This window comes from Malaya genurostris, chromosome 2 (genome assembly GCF_030247185.1).
Source record: "Malaya genurostris strain Urasoe2022 chromosome 2, Malgen_1.1, whole genome shotgun sequence".
Taxonomy (NCBI): domain Eukaryota; kingdom Metazoa; phylum Arthropoda; class Insecta; order Diptera; family Culicidae; genus Malaya; species Malaya genurostris.
Genome location: NC_080571.1, coordinates 72,729,125 through 72,748,717, shown reverse-complemented (window position 1 = coordinate 72,748,717; position 19,593 = coordinate 72,729,125). Strand labels below are relative to the sequence as shown.

At 35.6% G+C, this 19,593-nt stretch overlaps 2 protein-coding genes across 3 annotated transcripts in view; both read right to left on the bottom strand.

Moving 5' to 3' along the window:
• LOC131428276 (cytochrome P450 4d2-like) overlaps nucleotides 1-19,593 on the bottom strand; it is a 50,831-nt gene that overhangs the window by 19,370 nt on the left and 11,868 nt on the right. The window contains exon 1 of one of the 2 annotated variants that reach the window (XM_058592090.1): nucleotides 302-583. The exons of the other annotated variant lie outside the window; for it this stretch is intronic. Within the exon in view, the coding sequence (XP_058448073.1) occupies nucleotides 302-464 (163 nt within the window). The 5' untranslated portion in view covers nucleotides 465-583. Of the gene's footprint in view, nucleotides 1-301; nucleotides 584-19,593 lie in introns of those variants that run through there. 2 annotated transcript variants of the gene reach the window in all.
• On the bottom strand, nucleotides 12,896-15,517 carry LOC131428275 (probable cytochrome P450 4d14). The gene has a single exon (XM_058592089.1). The coding sequence runs from the start codon at nucleotides 15,314-15,316 to the stop codon at nucleotides 13,796-13,798; it is 1,521 nt and encodes a 506-aa protein (XP_058448072.1). The 5' UTR covers nucleotides 15,317-15,517; the 3' UTR covers nucleotides 12,896-13,795.

Here is a 19,593-nt window from a genome sequence, read left to right as displayed (position 1 = left end):
AATGAATGAGCTTCCCATTTCTGGAATTGTTTTGTTGCAGAAAATGATAGTACAATACATCATTCAAGAGAAAATGGCATTACATTCCTTGATTTATTGAGCAATCAATCTAAACCGAAACTAGTATTGAAGCTATTTAGACTGCAAAGGACCACTTTACAACTAGGGATTAATTTTATATAGCACACAGGTGGTTTGAGCTAATTGTTAACTTCTTCAAAATATCACACCATCTCACTTCAAATCGCACTTGAAAAAAAGAATCAACAAAGACTACGTGCAATTATGGGCACTATTTTACCTTCTGGACTCTTGTTGAAATAGAGATAATAGCAACCGATGAGCGGGAATGCTGGTGGTCCCGGCCATTGATGGCCGTATTTCAAATTCCGCCGAACGAGAAGATAATTGATACCGAAAACACCGACCAACAGCGCGATTAACCACTCTAATGGTAGATCCATTCGGGGCGGCGTAAATAAAAATCCCACAGATAAGACAGCAACAGATCAATTTTACAACTAATCACGCACACAGAAAAAAAACGTTCGTCTTCTCAGGCAGTCGATTCCCAACTGAGAGAGAAAACTGATAAACCGGGTTGAATTGAACGGTGCCAATGGGAATCCCTCTCAACGTTACTCTTCCAACGCACTATTCTCCCGGTTTTCAGGAAAAATGGTGATATCTCCTTCAATGATCTAAATAGTATTTTCCATGTAATACATTTTCTGCAAAAAAAATTGTGTTAATGCAATAATGCAAGAAATTTATTAACGGTCTCTCGCATTATCTACCACATACCGCGACAGTCATAATGATTATGGAAATAATAACTCAACCGGCTTTGAGTCGAAAAAGTCGTGAACATCGGAGACTTGATTCTTAAGTCATGGGTAGATAAGTTTAAATTCATGTGAAAATTACATAGAAAACAAATACTTCAAGATGGTTCGATTTGTAGACTTAGATCATAATTCTGTTTCTAATCGTGGTGGTTATTTGAATATCCGGACAGAAAAGCTTTTTGATTATCTCTGCGGGGTTTTCATCACAAAAGTAACCAATAAGCATCAAAACGTTGTTGTATATTTACTTTATATACATATGTAGAATGCCCGATCAACAAGTGATAACAAAATTGTATCTGGGGTTGTTTCGTTTTTTCTATCTAAATTAGTAATGATCTTGGCCTCGTTAATAGTTAAAATAACAAAAATTATAACTCAATTTAACCCAGGTAATAACAAAATTGTTACTAACCTTGATATGTAAATATCAATATTATATCTAAATTTGTTACAAATTTAGTACGACTTTGCAGCTGTTATTACTTATTTTTTTGCGAAGAAAGGCTTTATCGTGCTAATCTAAAAATAGATTTCGCGAAGTTAGATCAAGTTGCATACCTTTAGGCGATTTGATTTGCGATAAAAAAAATCATGAACAGTTAAGCGACTGGTTTCGAACCGGGAAGTTTTGAGTTGCCAACATGTAGCGATTGCATCGGTGCATGAAAACCAACTGAGGTTGGGAGGATATATTGGCATCATATCATAACTAGTGTAAGTCCATATTGCTACAAAAATAATCTATCGCTCTCCACCTCTTTCGTCGTTTCCTACCAACCGGCATAGGAATGACAAAGGTGCTATTTTAGAACTATGAGCAAGCTTTTCTTTGGTACTGAAGAATAGTTATAAATGAACGGAAATGATTAAATTCAGTGAAACAAAACTACCTTATAGAATCTGAGGAAATTAACTAATGAATGATAGTTTTTCGGTTATTTCTTCTTTGTACCAAAAGGGCCGACTTTCAATTCGAATCAGTTCGCTCGTTCAATTGAAGTAGTGAATTGTCTGTACGTGTATGTGTGTCGATTGGCGGGCATAATTTGATTAAAATGTGCACTTAATTTTCTCGGAGATGGCTGAATCGATTCTCGTACATTTAGAAAGTCAGTGAAAAAACAGAAGTGTATATAACATCGATTCGAATAGTAAGTTTTTATGATTGATGATCAACCAATTGCCTATAAGTCACATTAGTTTGCGATATCCGCAGCCAGAAGCCCCGCAAGTATCGTTCAAAAACCATCAAAATTGAACTTTCATTCCGGTTTGATTGTTTGATATCTACCTATATTGACTCACAGATGATTCAAAGGGAAAGTCTCATAGTGTGGGTCGGTTGCTTTAAACTCTACATTGCAAATTTCGAATCCCTGCTGATGGTTCGAAGCAATATCACTATTTCCAATATTTATTAGTCGATTTTTAAAGCTTGTGCCTTACCTTTCTTTGTTCATAAGAGAAAAAGCGCAAAATCGTCTTGAAAAATATTTATTTTCAATTTAAAATTAATATTTTAATAAAAGCTTTACACAATTTAAGTAGGAATTACTTAGTAATGTTCTCGAATTTAAAATTTAGGCTGTCAGTTCATAATCAAATATCAAATTATTGTTTTCAAAAGCATCTTCAGGTATGTGAAATTGGTAAAAATGTTTGTTACTGCTCTTTACTGAAGCATAGCATTTTTCGGGTTGAAAGTCAAAAACATGATCGACAAAAATGTTTGAACTCTTTTTTTTTTAATTCTCTAGTATAGTTTTACCATATTTCAGGTAAAACTATACTAGAGAATTAAAAAAAATGAGTTCAAACATTTTTGTCGGCCCCTAATATATCATCTGGACTTGCTATAATCTTAATAAAATCTGAATGTTTTCTTCTGACTTGGAATCATATTTATAACATAATGAGATATAAATATTAAAATCACATATAATTTTGATAGATTCCTGTTATGCTCTGTTGATCGGGTGTCCATTAAAATCTCATCAATACACCACTAGAGGTCCTCGGAGTTCCTTTAATCTTTAATCTGTTCAGATTTTGTCGTGAGCAACGAATCAAGAGTCGAAAAATTTTCGTACTCATTTTGAAATGTAAATGCAGTCGAAACCCGTTGAAATTTCATTGTATTTAACATAGATATAATTGAAGCTTTGTTTTTTTTAAATAACCGATAGTTTGACTTCCCTTCGAATTAGCAATGAAACTCTATTTATAATAGTTTGATTATGTTTTCACGAAAAAGTTCACTTATTGTGGTGCTACTGCATGAAGAAAGATATGAACACTACTTAACACAGCGAAATAGAACTGAAGAACCAAAAATTTCAGCTTCAATCCATCTGTATGCAGATGACAATCGTACCACCACCATCGTGGGTCGGTCAAAATAGACTTTTAACAGCTATCTGAACAGGAATATTATATTGTAGCTGAAAGAGAAATGGTGACAGAGATCGTTAACCATGTTACGCTGTGAAAGTACGCAAAGAACTATCTTGTTTGGCAGGACATCTGTTGCTGTGGTTTGATGAACGAAATTTACTTCACTACCGTGACTATCCATCAGGAAATTTATGTGGAAAAACATACAGTCTGTTACATAAGAGAGTGGTCACGATTACACAGAGGGCAGTGGTGTCCTTCATGCAATGCGAGAACGAATCAGCTGACTATTGTTTACAATTCGATCTCAGCATTTTTCCAAAATGAGTACCGCTTCGCGCTTCGAATCAGTTATTTTGTGCTCGCACCTGAAAGGTCCCAAATGACCCAAGCTGCCGTCGTCGACATTTTTCACCTCTTGAAAACGATTCACCCACTTACTCACACTTACTGTTTCGACTTTTGCATGTACTCCGCCACGACTTTTGCATGTACTTCGCCTTTCGGGTGCGAGTACAAAAAACAGCTTCGAAGCGCGAAGCGTACGCGGTACTTACTTTGGAAAAATGCTGAGATCGAATTGTAAACAATAGTCAGCTGGTTTGTTCTCGCATTGCATGAAGGACACTACTGCCCTCTGTGTTAAAAAATCACACCATTCCACTTTACCGATCGCGAGTAATCGTGACCACTCTCTTATGTAACAGACTGTATGTTGTTTTAACCGATCTGAACATTTCTCTTTATGATAAGATGTTATTTGTAAGATGTCAAAATAACTACTGAGCTGTCAGAAAACAACTATTTTGTATGACTTTTCTATAAACAAAATACATAAATTGATCGTTATTGTGAAAATGATTATTCGACAAAAGGGTTTTTCGTGTAGAATGTCTTCGAGAAAAAAACACATTTTGTTAAATGAATGACTTATGAATCGTCAATGGAAAAACCAATTCGGGATTAAGGTTAGCCGTTTTTTTAAACTAATCGTTGAATCGCGAACAATGAAAAGGAGAGTTGACATCACTGGGAGTACGATGCGGAACCTAAGTGTTGCTCTCAAAAAAGTCTAATTTCAATGTGTAGAGGTAGATGGGGTAACACGCACCCCCTAAGGAAATGTAGCTATACGAGGTCTGTTCAAAAAGTTCCCGGAATTTTTCAATTGCGCGCGTCTGGAGAGTCCGGTGGTCAACATTTTTTTTTATTGTGTTGGTACATATGTCCCTAATGTATGGTGAAATTTTCAGCTGTATTCATTATTTACATTCTGTCTTGTAGCGGCTGGTGTAGACGTGTTTTTTTGAGCTGGGCGATTTTTGTTAGTTTAAACAATGCTTCCATTGAAGAGTCAAAGAATTTGTATTAAATTTTGCGTGAAAAATGAAATAAAGTGTAACCAAGTGTGCGAAATGTTACAGAGAGCCTACGGTGAGTCTGCTATGAAAAAAAACAAGTGTTTACGAGTGATATAAGCGTTTCCAAGATGGCCGCGAAGACGTTGAAGACGACGAACGCTCCGGTCGACCCAGCACGTCAATAATCGATGAAAATGTGGGAAAAGTGGAAAAAATGATTATGGATGATCGCCGAATCACTATTAGAGAAGTTGCTGATGAAGTTGGCATATCAGTTGGCTCATGCCATCATATTTTTTCAAATGTTTTGGGCATGAAACGAGTGGCAGCAAAATTCGTTCCAAAACTGCTGAATTTTGATAAAAAAAACAAGACTTTAATCATGCCCCAACCTCATTATTCACCAGATATCGCTCCGTGTGATTTTTTCCTGTTCCCAAAGTTGAAGAGACCCATGAAAGGACAGCGTTTTTCATTGATTGAAGAGATAAAGGCAGAATCGCTGAAAGTGCTACAGAGCATTACAAAAAGTGACTATCAGGGGTGTTTCGAAGACTGGAAAAAACGCTGGCATAAGTGTATTATATCTAGGGGGGATTATTTTGAAGGGGACCATATAGATGTAGACGAATAAATAAATAAATATTTTTTTTAGAAAAATGAGAATTTCGGGTACTTTTTGAACAGACCTCGTATCTTAACTATAGAGAATAACACGGAAGAGTTTCATGCATGACTATCTTCCGTAATCATTATTTCTCAAAATTAATTACAAATACTCGCTGAATGCATTGAAAAGTACATGAAATATCTTATTTTCAGAAATCCTAAAAAAATGTCTATTGAAATATATGCGGGCATGACGCCCGATCGTGGAAAACATGAAAAATATACAATTTAAATTACGCGAAGCCCGATAGAGGCAGGATGATCTTAAACAACCGGTGAACATCAATCAAAACAACGGATTGAAGCTTATGACAATATGCACCCTCATAAAGCTTCTTTCTCTTATTTAAAGAAAGCTTTGGACTTTTCTTTGACAAAATATTTGCCAGGTGGAAGATTGTTCACTATTATTAATTAAATTGATAACTTATGGATGATTTTTGTAAGCAAATTCTTGAGCATTTATCCTCACACAATTCGGGTCATTTTGCCCCAAAAATATGAGACGATAAATTTAACGATAAAGTTATTTGCATCGTCTGTATTAGAACTAATTTTAGAAACCGGAATGATTGGGAAAGAAGTTCACTGGTTACATAATTACAATCGTTTTCCTCGCCCTAGAAAATTACTATGGAATGAACATCAAAAATTACTTATAACAGAGACCTAATTGGTTTTCTATAATTTTTCCAGATATGATTGAATCATCGCTACAAAAATTTTATAGTAATCTGTTGTTATGACTGACTTTCAGTTTCATTAAAATTTCTGTGAAAAAAATTGGTAACTTTTGAGAAAAGCAAAAGGTGCATTATGCCTTGGGGTACGTTTTATCCCATCTTCCCCTATCAAACAACTTCCCACATTATCGAAATGACGGAATGCGTAATGAATTCTTACTCGACTGCATGATTTTTCAGTGCTCGATCGGTTCAGTGCTAGAATTTTCGCCTGAGTTGGCTGCTCGATCAACCTGATTGACAGTGACATATTCGCTCGTTTTATGAATGTTAGTGTAAAATTTAGGCGACTTAAGCCATTTCATTACACTCCAGCTAGAGGAATGGATGATGCTGACTAAGGTAGGCCGTTTTGTTAATTTCCAGCGAATTTCAACAGTTTATGTTGGAATTCTAAGAAGAACTGGTTATTTACTAGTTCTGTATATCCGAAAAACATGAAGATTTCAATGTGTATAATCAGTTATGTAATGTTTTCATTTAAAAATAAACTGAAAGTCAGCACGAAAACGTGCAAAATCGGGAAAGAAGAAGAAGAAGACAAATTGACAATTCAGTCCGCATCTTTTCACTCAATTCCGACTGATTTCCGAATCAACCGGTTGTAGGCGAAATTCATTCGGAATCGGTTGTTGCACTGGAGTTGGAATTGATTCGGAATTCATTATGATTTCCACATGAAATTCCGAATGAAAATTTCTCGCCGATTCGGAATTGATTCGGAATCCATTAGGATCTGATAATGTGGGTTATAGTAGAGTAATTTATCGAAACAGTTACGCGTGATATATTCAACACTGAAAATCCGACATTCCTGATAGGTATTCTGAAACTGGTACTGGAACCAGAAATCAAGCATGAGAGAGTTTGCGATAGTGACGACTCTCTGCAACAGATAAATAAACCAGTTCTATTGAAGCTTCAGTGTAAAGAACAGAGCTGTGAGCGCTAAATGCTCCGAGCTTGTTTCTGGTTTAGTTGTTAGGTGCGTCAGTTTTACACTCAGTACCGGTAGAATAACTACAGGCAGTGTCGCCATTTAGTCAGATTTATTAGGAACAGCCAATATTTTCCGACTGCCATATTTTTCTAAATCAATCTGTATTCGCTTACTTCAATTGTCAAATCTATTACACCATACAAGTGATCATCATCTAATTTTGGTATACGTTTTGACCAGATATTATGCTCTTAGGCGACTGATTCCTTTTTAAAAAATGCTGTCAACTCTGGCTACAATGCATTTTGCAATGAAACGGCGTCATCAATGAAAGAGAGTAGGTAGCAAAACGCAGTACAATCATTGAGTTAGTGCTGTAAACCAGTAAGATTCCATCCGTATGATCGTGTAAAGCTCGGAGCATAATTAATTGGCGTGACTATTCAATTTGCGCACTTTAGTCGCTCAGATGTGTAAAGGTTCTATTTACAATTTTACAAAGCAATCGTGTGCGATAATCTCAATAGTGGTCGGGTCGGCTAGTCACTGAAGAAATAATTTTAATTTTTACTAAATGACCTGATTACTCTTTTACACTTTTCACTGGAACAATTACCACAGTATTTCACCAATTTTTAGGGCAACTTGGAAATCTATTTCTAATTTTGGTTTGTGGTTCTAGATCCCCTGAATAATGCTAGAATATTGGTTGACTTTATCAACTAAGCTGTCAATTGTAGCGGAGACTCACTCCATTTTCATTCAAATATTTGCTTAGTTGAATCATGCATATGCTAAAGGCAATCAACTAATATAACTATTTGGTTTCAGCAGAGGATATTGAAGAATGTTGTGCTCCTACTTTTGGTGGCAACTATAATGATCGATTTTAGCAAAAAAGTTTGAATTTAGCGATACTTAAAAAAATGTTAACTGATATAAACTATTGATATGAGATTTGGTTATTGATAAATTCAACTAAATATATTAGTTTTTATTTCCACTAATATTAACAGTTGACCAGGGCCGTACCCAGGATTTCGTTTCGGGAAGGGCCTAAAGATTAAAAAAATGTTACTGAAGATTGCTTATGTATCAAATTTTCGGTGTGCCTTTTACAGGTGTTTTTAACATACACTTTAAACTTTTCCACTAGAACTGTTATTGTATTACATTTCTTTACGATTACTGTCTTGTTATTTCTGTAACATCTGAGATCTTCGAAATAATTATATATCTGTTTTCGATTTCAACTAACTCGGCCCCCCCTCACCCCCCTCTGGGTACCTGACTGCAGTTGATATAAACAATAATCCTTGTTGAAAACAGTTGTTTATGTACTTATTTTATTAGAAAAAAACCCTATTCTTAATCCACCTTGTGGTGTGACAATGCCTTTCTCTTTTATGGACACAGTCCCATTAAAATATTTTTTGCCTTTTTAAATCGTTTCTGACACCTGACACTACTTTGAATTCTATTTTAACACCAATTTATTCCGATTCATTCGGGTAGTTCACAAAACATCTGTCACATATTCGGCAACACTTCTCAGACCAAGCGTATCAGCAATAAAACTTGCTTCATTTAGAATTAGAACAAATTTTTGCTCATATTGTGGCGCTCCTGGTGGACGGATTTGGAAGTTCTTGGCCCCCACGTGTCGGGAATTTTATCAGCTTCACGTATGATTTTTGACATTCCGAAAATCGACTGTACTTTGTAAACAATCAACATGGAAGCCGAAAGTAGGAAAAAAAATTGTGCACAGTTATTTGGAAAATCCATTGTGGTCTGCATCTAGGCTAGCTAAACAGCTGAAATTGCCCAGAAATACCGTATGGCGCGTTATCAAACGGTATAAGAAAACATTGACGACGATTCGGAAGCCTCAAGCCAGGAGGAAAACTGTCGACCAGAAACTGCGTGGTAAAATTTTGAAGACGATTAAGAGGAATCCTAATCTGTCGGACCGTGATTTGGCCAGAAAATTCGGTGCTGCCCAAAGTACCGTGAGGAGAACTCGACTTCAGGAAGGAATCAAGTCGTATCGAGCTAGCAAACAGCCAAATTTTTGCTCATATTGTAAAACAGAATAGTGTGGTCAAAATTCGTGCTCGGAAACTATATGACCAAGTGCTGATTAAGTTCGACGGTTAAGTCCAACTGCCCTATTGAGAAATACTTGGCAATCATGAAGAGGAGACTCAAGGCAAAGGGAAAGGTTGTCAAAGACATCAATCAGATGACGACCTGGTGGAATAAGATAGCTAAAACGATGGACGAAGATTTTTTTTTAGTATATGTCCAGCCGAAGCTAGGACATGGACGAAGAAGGTGTCCCAAGTAGTAAATGTAACTTATTGAAATTTCAAGAGATTCTACAATTGTTTTAGAATTGTTTTTTATGCTAGATAAGTTCAGAAAGATTTTCAAATATATTAAAATCGGTTATGCAACTCATCACTGTTAAGTTTTACAATACTACCCAAAAAATCCCTATAGAACAATTTAAGGTACATCTGAAACAATTGTGCAGCAAATCATCAATTTGCCCACGTTGCACTAGCAGTTATAGAAGCTCTGCAAAAAAATTTCACATCGTCATGTAAAAACGAAGTAACTAAAACAATTTGTTCAACTTATCAAAAAATTTCCAAATGGCTGTCATAATTGTATTGGACTCAATATATGCCGAAATGGTTTTTTATCTCATGTGAAGATGAAAATAGTGAAATTATGATCTCCGCAAGGCAAAAAATGGTAAGTCGAATTGAAAACCTCGCAGTAAAAACAATTTTGCAGCCGAATCCGCGTAGTCTTGGTTGCCTCATGAAATATTAGGTCAGTGTGTGCAGATTTCTTCATTTTTAGAAACACAATTCGAAAATTGCAAATAACCAGATTTATCTGCTTGAAATGAACGCAAAACTTGCGACATGAGAATATTATCATAAAAGTTCCAGAAATACAGCATTACATATGCAATGAAAACAAAAAAACAATGAGATAATTTGTATCCGGTATTTACATCGCGAAAAAAATGACATCACTTTTTAATGATATTGAAAGAAAAATTAAGCACATCATAGATACTCTCCTAGTTATATATTACCGCTTGAGCAACTTGTTTTTGCAACTAAAGCATACCTACAGTGCGTATCACAAAAGTCGGGTTCACTAAGATGAATGACTAAACTGTATTGTTGTTTAAGCAGATCCTGTCAGCTTACAGCGAAATCAATCTTCAGCTCAGCAACGCCATCGCACGGCATCACATTCAACATATAATGTCAATTGTATGGGCGCGCAGTGCTGTTATTTTGGCGCGCACGAATTTGACATTTCTCTCCCCTACTTCTATGTGCGAGATTCGATGCGGACTCGTCTGAGGGCGCCATGCTTGCAAAAAAGGATGTTGCCAATGATTTGATCAGGAAATGTGAGAGCTGAATATCTTGTTGATATGATGTCTTTGGTTTAAGTCAACAAGTTTGATAAATATAAAGACATCTATTTTGATAAAAATAAAAACAAAAATTTCTCTTTTCAATATTTACACGTTTATTTAGGTGAAATAAATCATTACGTTGGGTGAACCATTTTCTTTTCAACACACTGTTATCCTCGATGCCATATTGAAAAATATTGAAGAAAAATTCATTTCAAGATTTTTCAGATCAATTGAAACATCAATATGATTAAAATCGTCTGAAAAGGTGTATGAATGTTTGATAACTTTCTTATACATATTTTGAATACTATTCCGATCATATTCAATGAAAAGAATATATTGTTATTTTTATAGAAATTGATATGCAACACGTACATTCAAAGGCGCTTGAAAATTTCAGGCGTACGAAGACATGTTTCACCATAAAAATTCATTTCTTTGTCGATTTTCTTTTTACTAAAACATGAAAGATCAATTCTACAATATGTAGTATTACCATTTATTTATGGGCAGAATATTTTTAAAGTTTCCATGAGTTTCACAATCGTTTTTTCGCTGATTTAATTGCAGCATTTGTAATTTTTTACGGGGCAACAGCGAATATATTCAAACTTTTTCTACATTGTAAAGCATCATTCGAAGAATATTCAAAAAAATTTTCGTATAATAATATTGAAAAATAAATTTTTATGTTCCAAGTTTGAAAAAATTTCGGTTCAGCAGATTTTGCAAGATCGTGTTCACGGACTTCGAAAAACTGGGTTTAAGAAAAACGCGTTTAGATTTTATTTTTCTCAAAAAGTGAGCGAAAAAATATTTTTGGTAACTTACACACGATTGATTTGAAATTTTGAAATGTTAAACTACAAGATAATGTAAAAAAAACGATTTTCCGAAACTGTTTATCACTTATGAATCTAAGTTTGTTGGAATCGGTTAAACCATGTCCGGGAAAATTTAGTAAAATTAGTTGTAACACCCATTTGCTGATCTCGACAAATTGTTTCGAATGTTATATGGGTGTAACAAGTTAGGTGCTTCCAGCATTATTATTGTATGCAGTTTGAATAAATACTATGAAATTTTTTTGAATTCGACAATACTGCCATCTTTCTAATACATATGCCATTGAAGTTTATTCGATTATCTGGGTTATTAATGGATTAATTATTTGATTATTACTATGGCATTTTTTGAATTATTCGATTAGCTCAATAATCGAATATTAGTTTTAAGCTACTCGATTATTTGTGTTATTAATCGATTACTCGATTAATACATCGATATTACGACATCCCTACTCCCAAGCATTGCTTTATCATACAGCGCGCTCAAAACTCTTACTACTGGAATAGGGGAAAAGGTCGCTTACTGGGCCGCCGAGAGAGGGGAATCCCCCCGGGCCCGGACTTTTTAGGGGGGTCCGGAAACTTCGAAGATTTTAAAATATTATCGAATTATATCGTTGGACCTTTTTTTTGATCGTTCAATGCTCCAAAATAAAATTAAGTCGTTTGTTTTTGCTCATTTGCTCACTAAACGAAAAGAGCCCGCTTTCAAATTCGCCGGGCCCTTTTTTCTCTGGGCGGCTCTGGTCGCTTACACAAAAATTTCGATATCTCCGTTAAAAAACGGTTTTCAACAATCTCAAGCTCGTTAAATAACTCGAAAAGTAAACATCCGACTTAAAAAATCATTCAATTGCGAACAACATTTATTTGCAACTAGCTTGATCAAAATAGACCACTCATCTCTGAGATCTGAACCTCATTGTTAACAATACACATTCTAAATAGTATTTGAATCCGACTTCCGGTTCCAGAGTTATGGGATAAAATGTGCAAAAAATTGTGAAAATAAGTACACCAACTTTTTTCGGAGATAGCTGAACCGATTTTCACAAACTTATATTCAAATGGAAGCTCTTTAGGTCCCATACTAAATTCCTTAATATTATTTCGATCTGACTTCCGGTTCCGGAGATATGGGGTAAAATGTCCTAAAAAATGAAAATATGTATTCTAACTTTTCTCATAGATGGCGCGATCGATTTTCACAAACTTGGATTCAAATGAAAGGTCCTGTAGTTCCATACGCAACTCCTGAGTTTCGCCCGAATCCGACTTCAGGATCCGAAAATATAGGGTAAAGTGTGTTAAAAATTTTATACCATCACTGAAAAGGGCGAAAATCGTGAAAAATTTTCTAAATCGACCTCGTATCTTCACCAATTGATAGTTTTTATCAGTAGACGGTTAAACAAACTGATTTCGGTTATTCCTTCAGGAATCGAAGAAAATTATTTTGAAGAATACCATAGTATTATTTATGATAGTATGATTGATATGAAAAAGGCATCATTACACCACTAGGTGGATTAAAACAGGTTTTCTTATATTCATTAAAAAGGTAAATCAATTTTACAAGGCTGATTAGTGACACTAGTATGTAGAAAATAAACCTTAAACATTGGAAATTCATCGATAAATTGATTAATTTACAAAGTAATTGCATAAATGTTAATACTTTTTTTGTTTTGATTATGTTTACAATCGGCTTACTGTACAAAGTACTACAAGTAGTAACAAAGTAATAGCGAATATGAGATTTTTTTAAATTTGGACCCTAACTAAGCTAACGCGTTCTAATAATTGAATAATTACAGGAGCACGGATAAATAAGGTTTCGATTACTTTAAATAATTTGCACGTTACTTTTTAATTTTAACGATTATTCATAAATCAACTGCAGTTTTTCAAACAACTAGTCAGAAAAGAATTCGGTTCGTATTCAAACTACATCAAATTTACAAGCTTAATAATTCTCAAAAGATCCAGAACTTTACATGTAAAGAGTTTTCTTAGTCTTGATTTTTTTATTAAATCCAAAAAGAGATAAATTGATTAGTAGAGAAAGCAGTTGAAAAATCATGTAGGACTATTTCTCTATACTACCTTATCTCACAAATAACAGATATACAGGCTTGAACAAAATTTTTCAAAATCCTCTGTAAATTTCTGATTTGCTATACGTTAGAAACACTACTGCCACCTACTCGACTGTTCATCGTGAGCTTTCAAAACAATCCACTACGTTCCAGAACGATAACAAAATAGAAATACTCCGAAAACAAAACTTTTCACACGATTTCCCTAAGAGTAAAAGACAAATTTATTTCAATGTCGTTTGAATAACACATATTTTCGGTCGGAATAAACCAAAATAAACTAGTCATTTTAACCAAAAACAAAACAAAAATTTTGCGCGAAGTGAATGCTGCACCCAAAAAAGTGTCGATCGTCGTGACATCTGCATGTATTCGTCACGCTGCTTGAGCAAATTTTACACACAGTTTACATGTGAATCTGTTTTCTGCGCTTATCCTAATTCCTGGCTACAATTTTGATTGGTATGCCTTCCGCTGGACGAAGCACTAAGTCGGACTTAAATCTTATATTTTTAAACGTTTCTCCGGGCAGAATTTGATAGCTAGCTAGCAGCTTAATTATAGTGATTTTCATTTCCATCTGGGCGTACCGCTGTCCGATACAATTTCGCGATCCTACACTGAACGGAATATAATCGTACGGTCCACGTCGGTTCTCTGCATTATCAGAAAAGCGTTCCGGATCGAATCGCTCCGGATCCGGGTAGACTTTGGGATTCCGGTGGATAACGTAAATCGGAACCGAAACGTCAACTCCACTCGGTACGACAACTCCATTCAGTTCTACATCCTCGACCAGCTTGCGCCCGATAAATGACACTGGCGGAAGCAGTCGGAGAGATTCTTTTATTACCATATCCAGGTATTTGAAGTCCTGTAGATTGTTATACGTCAATGTGGCTGATTTACAGTCATCCCGGCCTAAATTGGACAGTATTTCATCGTAAACCCGCTGCTGAATGTTTTGATGTTTTGCCAGCTGTAGAATGGTGAATGAAATTCCGGATGTGGTAGTATCGTGGCCTTCGAACATAAATGTGTCAACTTCCTCCCGAATATCCAGATTCGATAACGGTTTCCTGTCTACGGTAACATTCAGCAAAAGATCCAAGAAGGTTTGCTTCCGCTTCGAATACATATCGGTTTCGTCAAGATCGAACTTGATCGAGCCAAGTTGGTGATTATTTCTCAATTGCTCGCGACGTTGATTGATTACCGAATCGGTAAACTGATGCAACCGATGAATCAATCTTCGTTGCTCCCAGGCGTTGGGTACGAAGTACCAATATATGCTTCTAAACGAACTCAACGGGCTGAATATTCGCAGTAGAATTAGTTCGCTCATTCGCTTTATATCACACACATACTGATTGGTAGGATCCTGTTGAGCATTGATCTGCACTCCCATCGAAGTCTCGCAAATGCTGTCCAACGCGTACAATGAAACATAGTCGTAGATGTCGAACTGTTCGGCTCCTTCGTGTCGTTTCAGTTTTCGGATCAGCAAATCCGCTTCTCTGTTGAATACCTCCGAGAAGCCTTCCAAAACCTTGAAGTGAAAAGTAGGAGTGATGATTTTCCGTCGATGAAACCATTTTTCCCCAGATGAAATTAGCAAACCTTTACCAAGCCACGGTTCTATAAAGTCATATATCACGGATTTTTGTGTAGCCTTAGCCATTAGAACCTTCTCCACATTTTGGACGCTGCTTATGTTGAGCATAAAATCGTTTCCGACTCCCCATGTAACAATATCGGGTCCATACTCCGTGTGTAACTCAATCATCCGTTTGAAGATACCCGGAATATCCTTTGGAAATTCTACCAAATTACCCAATAGGAGATTCGCTTTTGGACTAGGGAAGTGTTTGGCAAACCTTAAAATCTTCTTACGCTCGTAGATGAATTGTAAAACGAATACAATTAGAAATGCGAACAATACCGCGAAATAGAACATGTTGAACAACGGTTCTGAAAGCACAGACTGACGGTAATCGGGGATGGTTATCAGCTTATTAACACAAATGATTAATACTCTGATAAGCGGTAGATGTTTGGACAGTTGATAGCAGATGTGGGTTCGCACTCCACTCGGTTCAAAAGTGAAATATAACTAAGTCATCGTTTTTGTACCGAGTGGGAATGGCTTTAAAGCTCAGTTGGTGTAACGCAACTATACTCGTAGAATACGATTTGTTTTCATTAGTATCACTTTAAATTAAACTTAATTCAAAGACAGAACTTGATATGAAGAAGTTGAGCTTTAAAATAGTCCGACCGGTATTTTGACGATACTCCATCCTAGATCGGCATTTCGAGCCGAAGAACTGTGTATGATCGGTATTCATCTGAGCCGTTGGTTCGTACTTCATTAAAACATTCAAAGTATCTTTCATTCCAATACAGTCTGCAGTGGACATTTCTAGCGCCAAGGGGCGAACTCAAATCGTCCCCTCCAATTTTTTTTAACAAACACCATAAAGATGAACACACATTATTTCATTTTCCTGTAAGGTTATCTCAAGTAACATTTTCAATTTTAGTAAATACTTGTAGCTCTTTTGAGTGTTACATCAGAAATCCCGAATGGAAAGCTGAACTCTGAAAATGAATAATGAACCTGAGCCCTAATATTGAGCTCTCGACTTACTCCTGCATTCTGGACTTGGATTCAGGACCTGAATTTTAGATTCTGCACTAGAATTATAGAATTTGATTTTATATCTGAATTATAAATTTGTATGCCAGAGCTGTATTCTGGTTTTGGGATGCATCCGATTTCTGGACTTGAATTATGGACCTGAATAAGGAGTCTGGGTTCTGGACCAGAATTCTAGGACTGTATTCTGTATCTGCATTCTGGACATGAATTTCGGTTCTGTATGCTGGAGTAGGATTCTGTAAATGAATTCTGGATCAGGAACTGAATTTTAGACCTGGATTCTGGTTCTAGCGTGTGGGAATGAATTTTGGACCTGGGTTCAGAGCTTTAATTCAGGACCTGGATTCTGCATCTGATTTCTGGACCTGTAATTGAGACCTGACTTCTGGAAAGGTATTATAGAACTGGATTCTGGACATGAACTCAGGAGCTGAATTTTGGACACAATTCTTGGATTCTGCACCAGTACTCGTATTCTGGAAATGTATTTTGAACATGAATTCTGGAACTGGATTTCGGACATGAATTATGAAATTGGACTCTGCACTTGGATTTTGGAAATGAGTTCTTTATCTCAATTCTGAACATTAACTCTGGATCTGAATATTGGGTCTGAATTCTACACGTACACTTTGGACCTGCTTTCTGGGCATATATTCTTAACTAAACTTCGGAGTAGAACTCTGATCCTGGATCCTAAATCTTGATTCTGCGCACTTAAATTTTATCACTGAATCTAGGCAAAAAAATGCCGAGATTTGCACAGCTAAGTGCTGAATTTGTGAACTATGCATTACTGCCAGATTAACGCCTCTACCTACAAATAAGCAGATATTTATAAGTATATATGCATTGTAGATAGTTTTTTATTTTACTTATCTTTGCACGAAATATACAAATCTATTTCCTCACTAATTCTTTTTTCTAGCTCCACGAGCAACGGCGACGAGGTGCTTTGCAAATTCAAAAAGAGACATTAAATCATAAGTGCCTCACCGAGCTTCAGTAAAAGCTAACTCACTAGCTCAGCATAGTATTATGCCAAACTTCGGCAAAAGAATGCGCTTTACCGAGATATCAGCATATTACTTTAACGAATTTCGGAAAAGAGCATGTGAATTACTGAAGAATCAGTAAAATGTCGTGTTGCCGGTCGAATTCGGCATTTCAATATGTCGAGCTCGAGAATTGGTTTTAAGTGTGTCGACTTGGATTTTGAACCAGAACTCTGGATTCTGGACTTGAATTCTAAATCTTAAAAATAAATATGGATTTGGTTTCGGTACCTGAATTCTAGAACGGAATTCTACAACTGGATTCTGTATCTGAATTCTGGACATGAATTCTTAATCTGTTCTGGAATTGGATTTTGTAATTAAATTTTGGGCCTGGATTTTGAATTGAGAACTGGATTTTGAACTTGGATTCTGGTTCAAGAATCCGAAGTTCTGGACTTGACTCCTGAACGTTAATTCAGAACCTGGACTCTGTATCTGATTTCTGAACTTAGATTTTGTACCTAGAATCTGAACCAGCACTCGGGACCTGGGTTCTGGATCTAAATAATAGATCTAAATTGGAAATCTAAATAATAAATCTAAATTGGACATGAATTCTAGATTTTCGCGCAATACTAAAATTCTGGAAATGAATTTTGGACGTGGATTATGAACCTGAATTCTGCATCTTGAGTCTGTACCTAGGTTCTGGGAATGAAATTTGGAACCTAGGTTCTAAACCCAAATTCTGGAACTGTATTCTGAACCTGAGTTCCAGAGCTGAAATCTGAACCAGGACCAAAAGTTTTCGAAAATACTTTTTGCCTTTCTCATATGGAAAGGTTATGCAATCACTGTGTCATATACCATTCAACTCAGTTCGTCGAATACACAAAATGTCTGTGTGTGTGTGTGTGTTTTTCTCTAATTCATCCGACAATAAAAGGTCTTAATGAATATAATTTAGTCAAGTTATAAAATAGTGGAACGTAACACTTTCTGCGCAAATTTATGTGTAGGTTCGCCGAAATCGAAGAGATGTTCAACTGTCCCAAATGTTCTGATGCATGCTGTTATCGATTCATAGAATCCAAACGTCGCACAGTGGTTCGAATCAATAAAAACGTGGACATAAATCAGTAGCTGCCAAACCGTTCTTTTAATGCATATAGTTGCTTTGAAGAAATTATTTACAAATATATACCGCGTAATTTGATCCTATCATTAATTGTTCATGGCCTACTTTGACAAAAAATGTAACCATAACTTTTTTTCTGAAGAGATAGATATTTTTTTTCTTCTACAAAGTTTTAGAACTATTAAAAATAATTTACTTTGTCAAATATACCAAAAGTCTAGGTCGCACCGTTTCGGATCTACAAAGCGTTTTTATGGCAACCCCCTTAAAATCAGTTTTTTATTCATAGATTGTTTCGAGTTATTTTGTTATGCATACTTTGTTTGGAATAATTGTAGAATTTATAAAATCGCACATTTTTGTTGAAGATAGTGCATAGGTTTGTTCTTTCCTGGTAAAGTTATGCAACATTTTACCTTTTTTTTACCTAGGATAAAACCTTGCACCGAAGCGAAATATGCAACTTTATGCAGCTGATTTTTACAAAATTTGTAGGAAAAGATGTGCCCAATATCATAAAAAAAAATCTAAATGGAACTCGGTGGAACTTTTTTTTAGGTCTTTTCAAAGTTAGTTTTAATTACTGAATTATGGCAACCCCCTTAAAACTAGTTTTCTAGTCATAACTTGTTTCGAGTTATTTTTTTATGCATACTTCGTTTGGAATAATTGTAGAAAATATAAAATATCATAATTTTGTAGAAGCTAATGCATAAGTTTATTCTTTTCTGGAAAATTTATGCATAATTTTACTTCTTACCTAGAAAACCTTGTGCCGAAGCGAAATATGCAACTTAATGCAGCTAACTTTTATAATACTTATAGGAGAACATGTACCTTATCCAATTTATTTTCCAATGAGAATATCTTGAGTACTCTTCGTGTGACTCATTTTCACTATGGCCATGCTGAAACCATGAATGGTTAAGAAACAGAGGGCGTCACGCGTCTGCTATTTCTGTAACTCACTTTCGCAGTGAGCGTCGCCCGATCAACATCTCGTCTTAAAAATCGTGTTGCTTCGCGATAACTCAATTTATTTACACGTTTAAACATGAAATCTCTTCGTAAAGGTTTGTACTTTAACAATACTTTATCATATTTTGTCTAAAAAACATTTTTCCATTTTTTAAATATGTGTTGAAGTTTTGATAATTTTTCGGATTTTCAATAATTAAAACTAAATTTGAAAAGGCCTAAAATTGCATCTAGTTCCACTTAGATTTATTCTAATATTGTCAATTGTAAAAAGAAACAAAATAAAAATCGCAACAATTTGCTTAAGTTGCGCGTGCAAGCATGAACTTGTTTATGCGTGTTTAGGCGCGTCCAGACTGGTAGTAGGAAATAGGATAGAAATATCTTTCAGCCTTTTTTCAACAGCCTGTAAAATATAACAAATATACAAAAAATCGTCCAAGGCATGAATGTACGGT

Coding starts and splice junctions, on each gene's coding strand:
- LOC131428275 (XM_058592089.1), bottom strand. CDS start 15,316: ATGTTCTATTTCGCGGTATTGTTCGCATTTCTAATTGTATTCGTTTTA.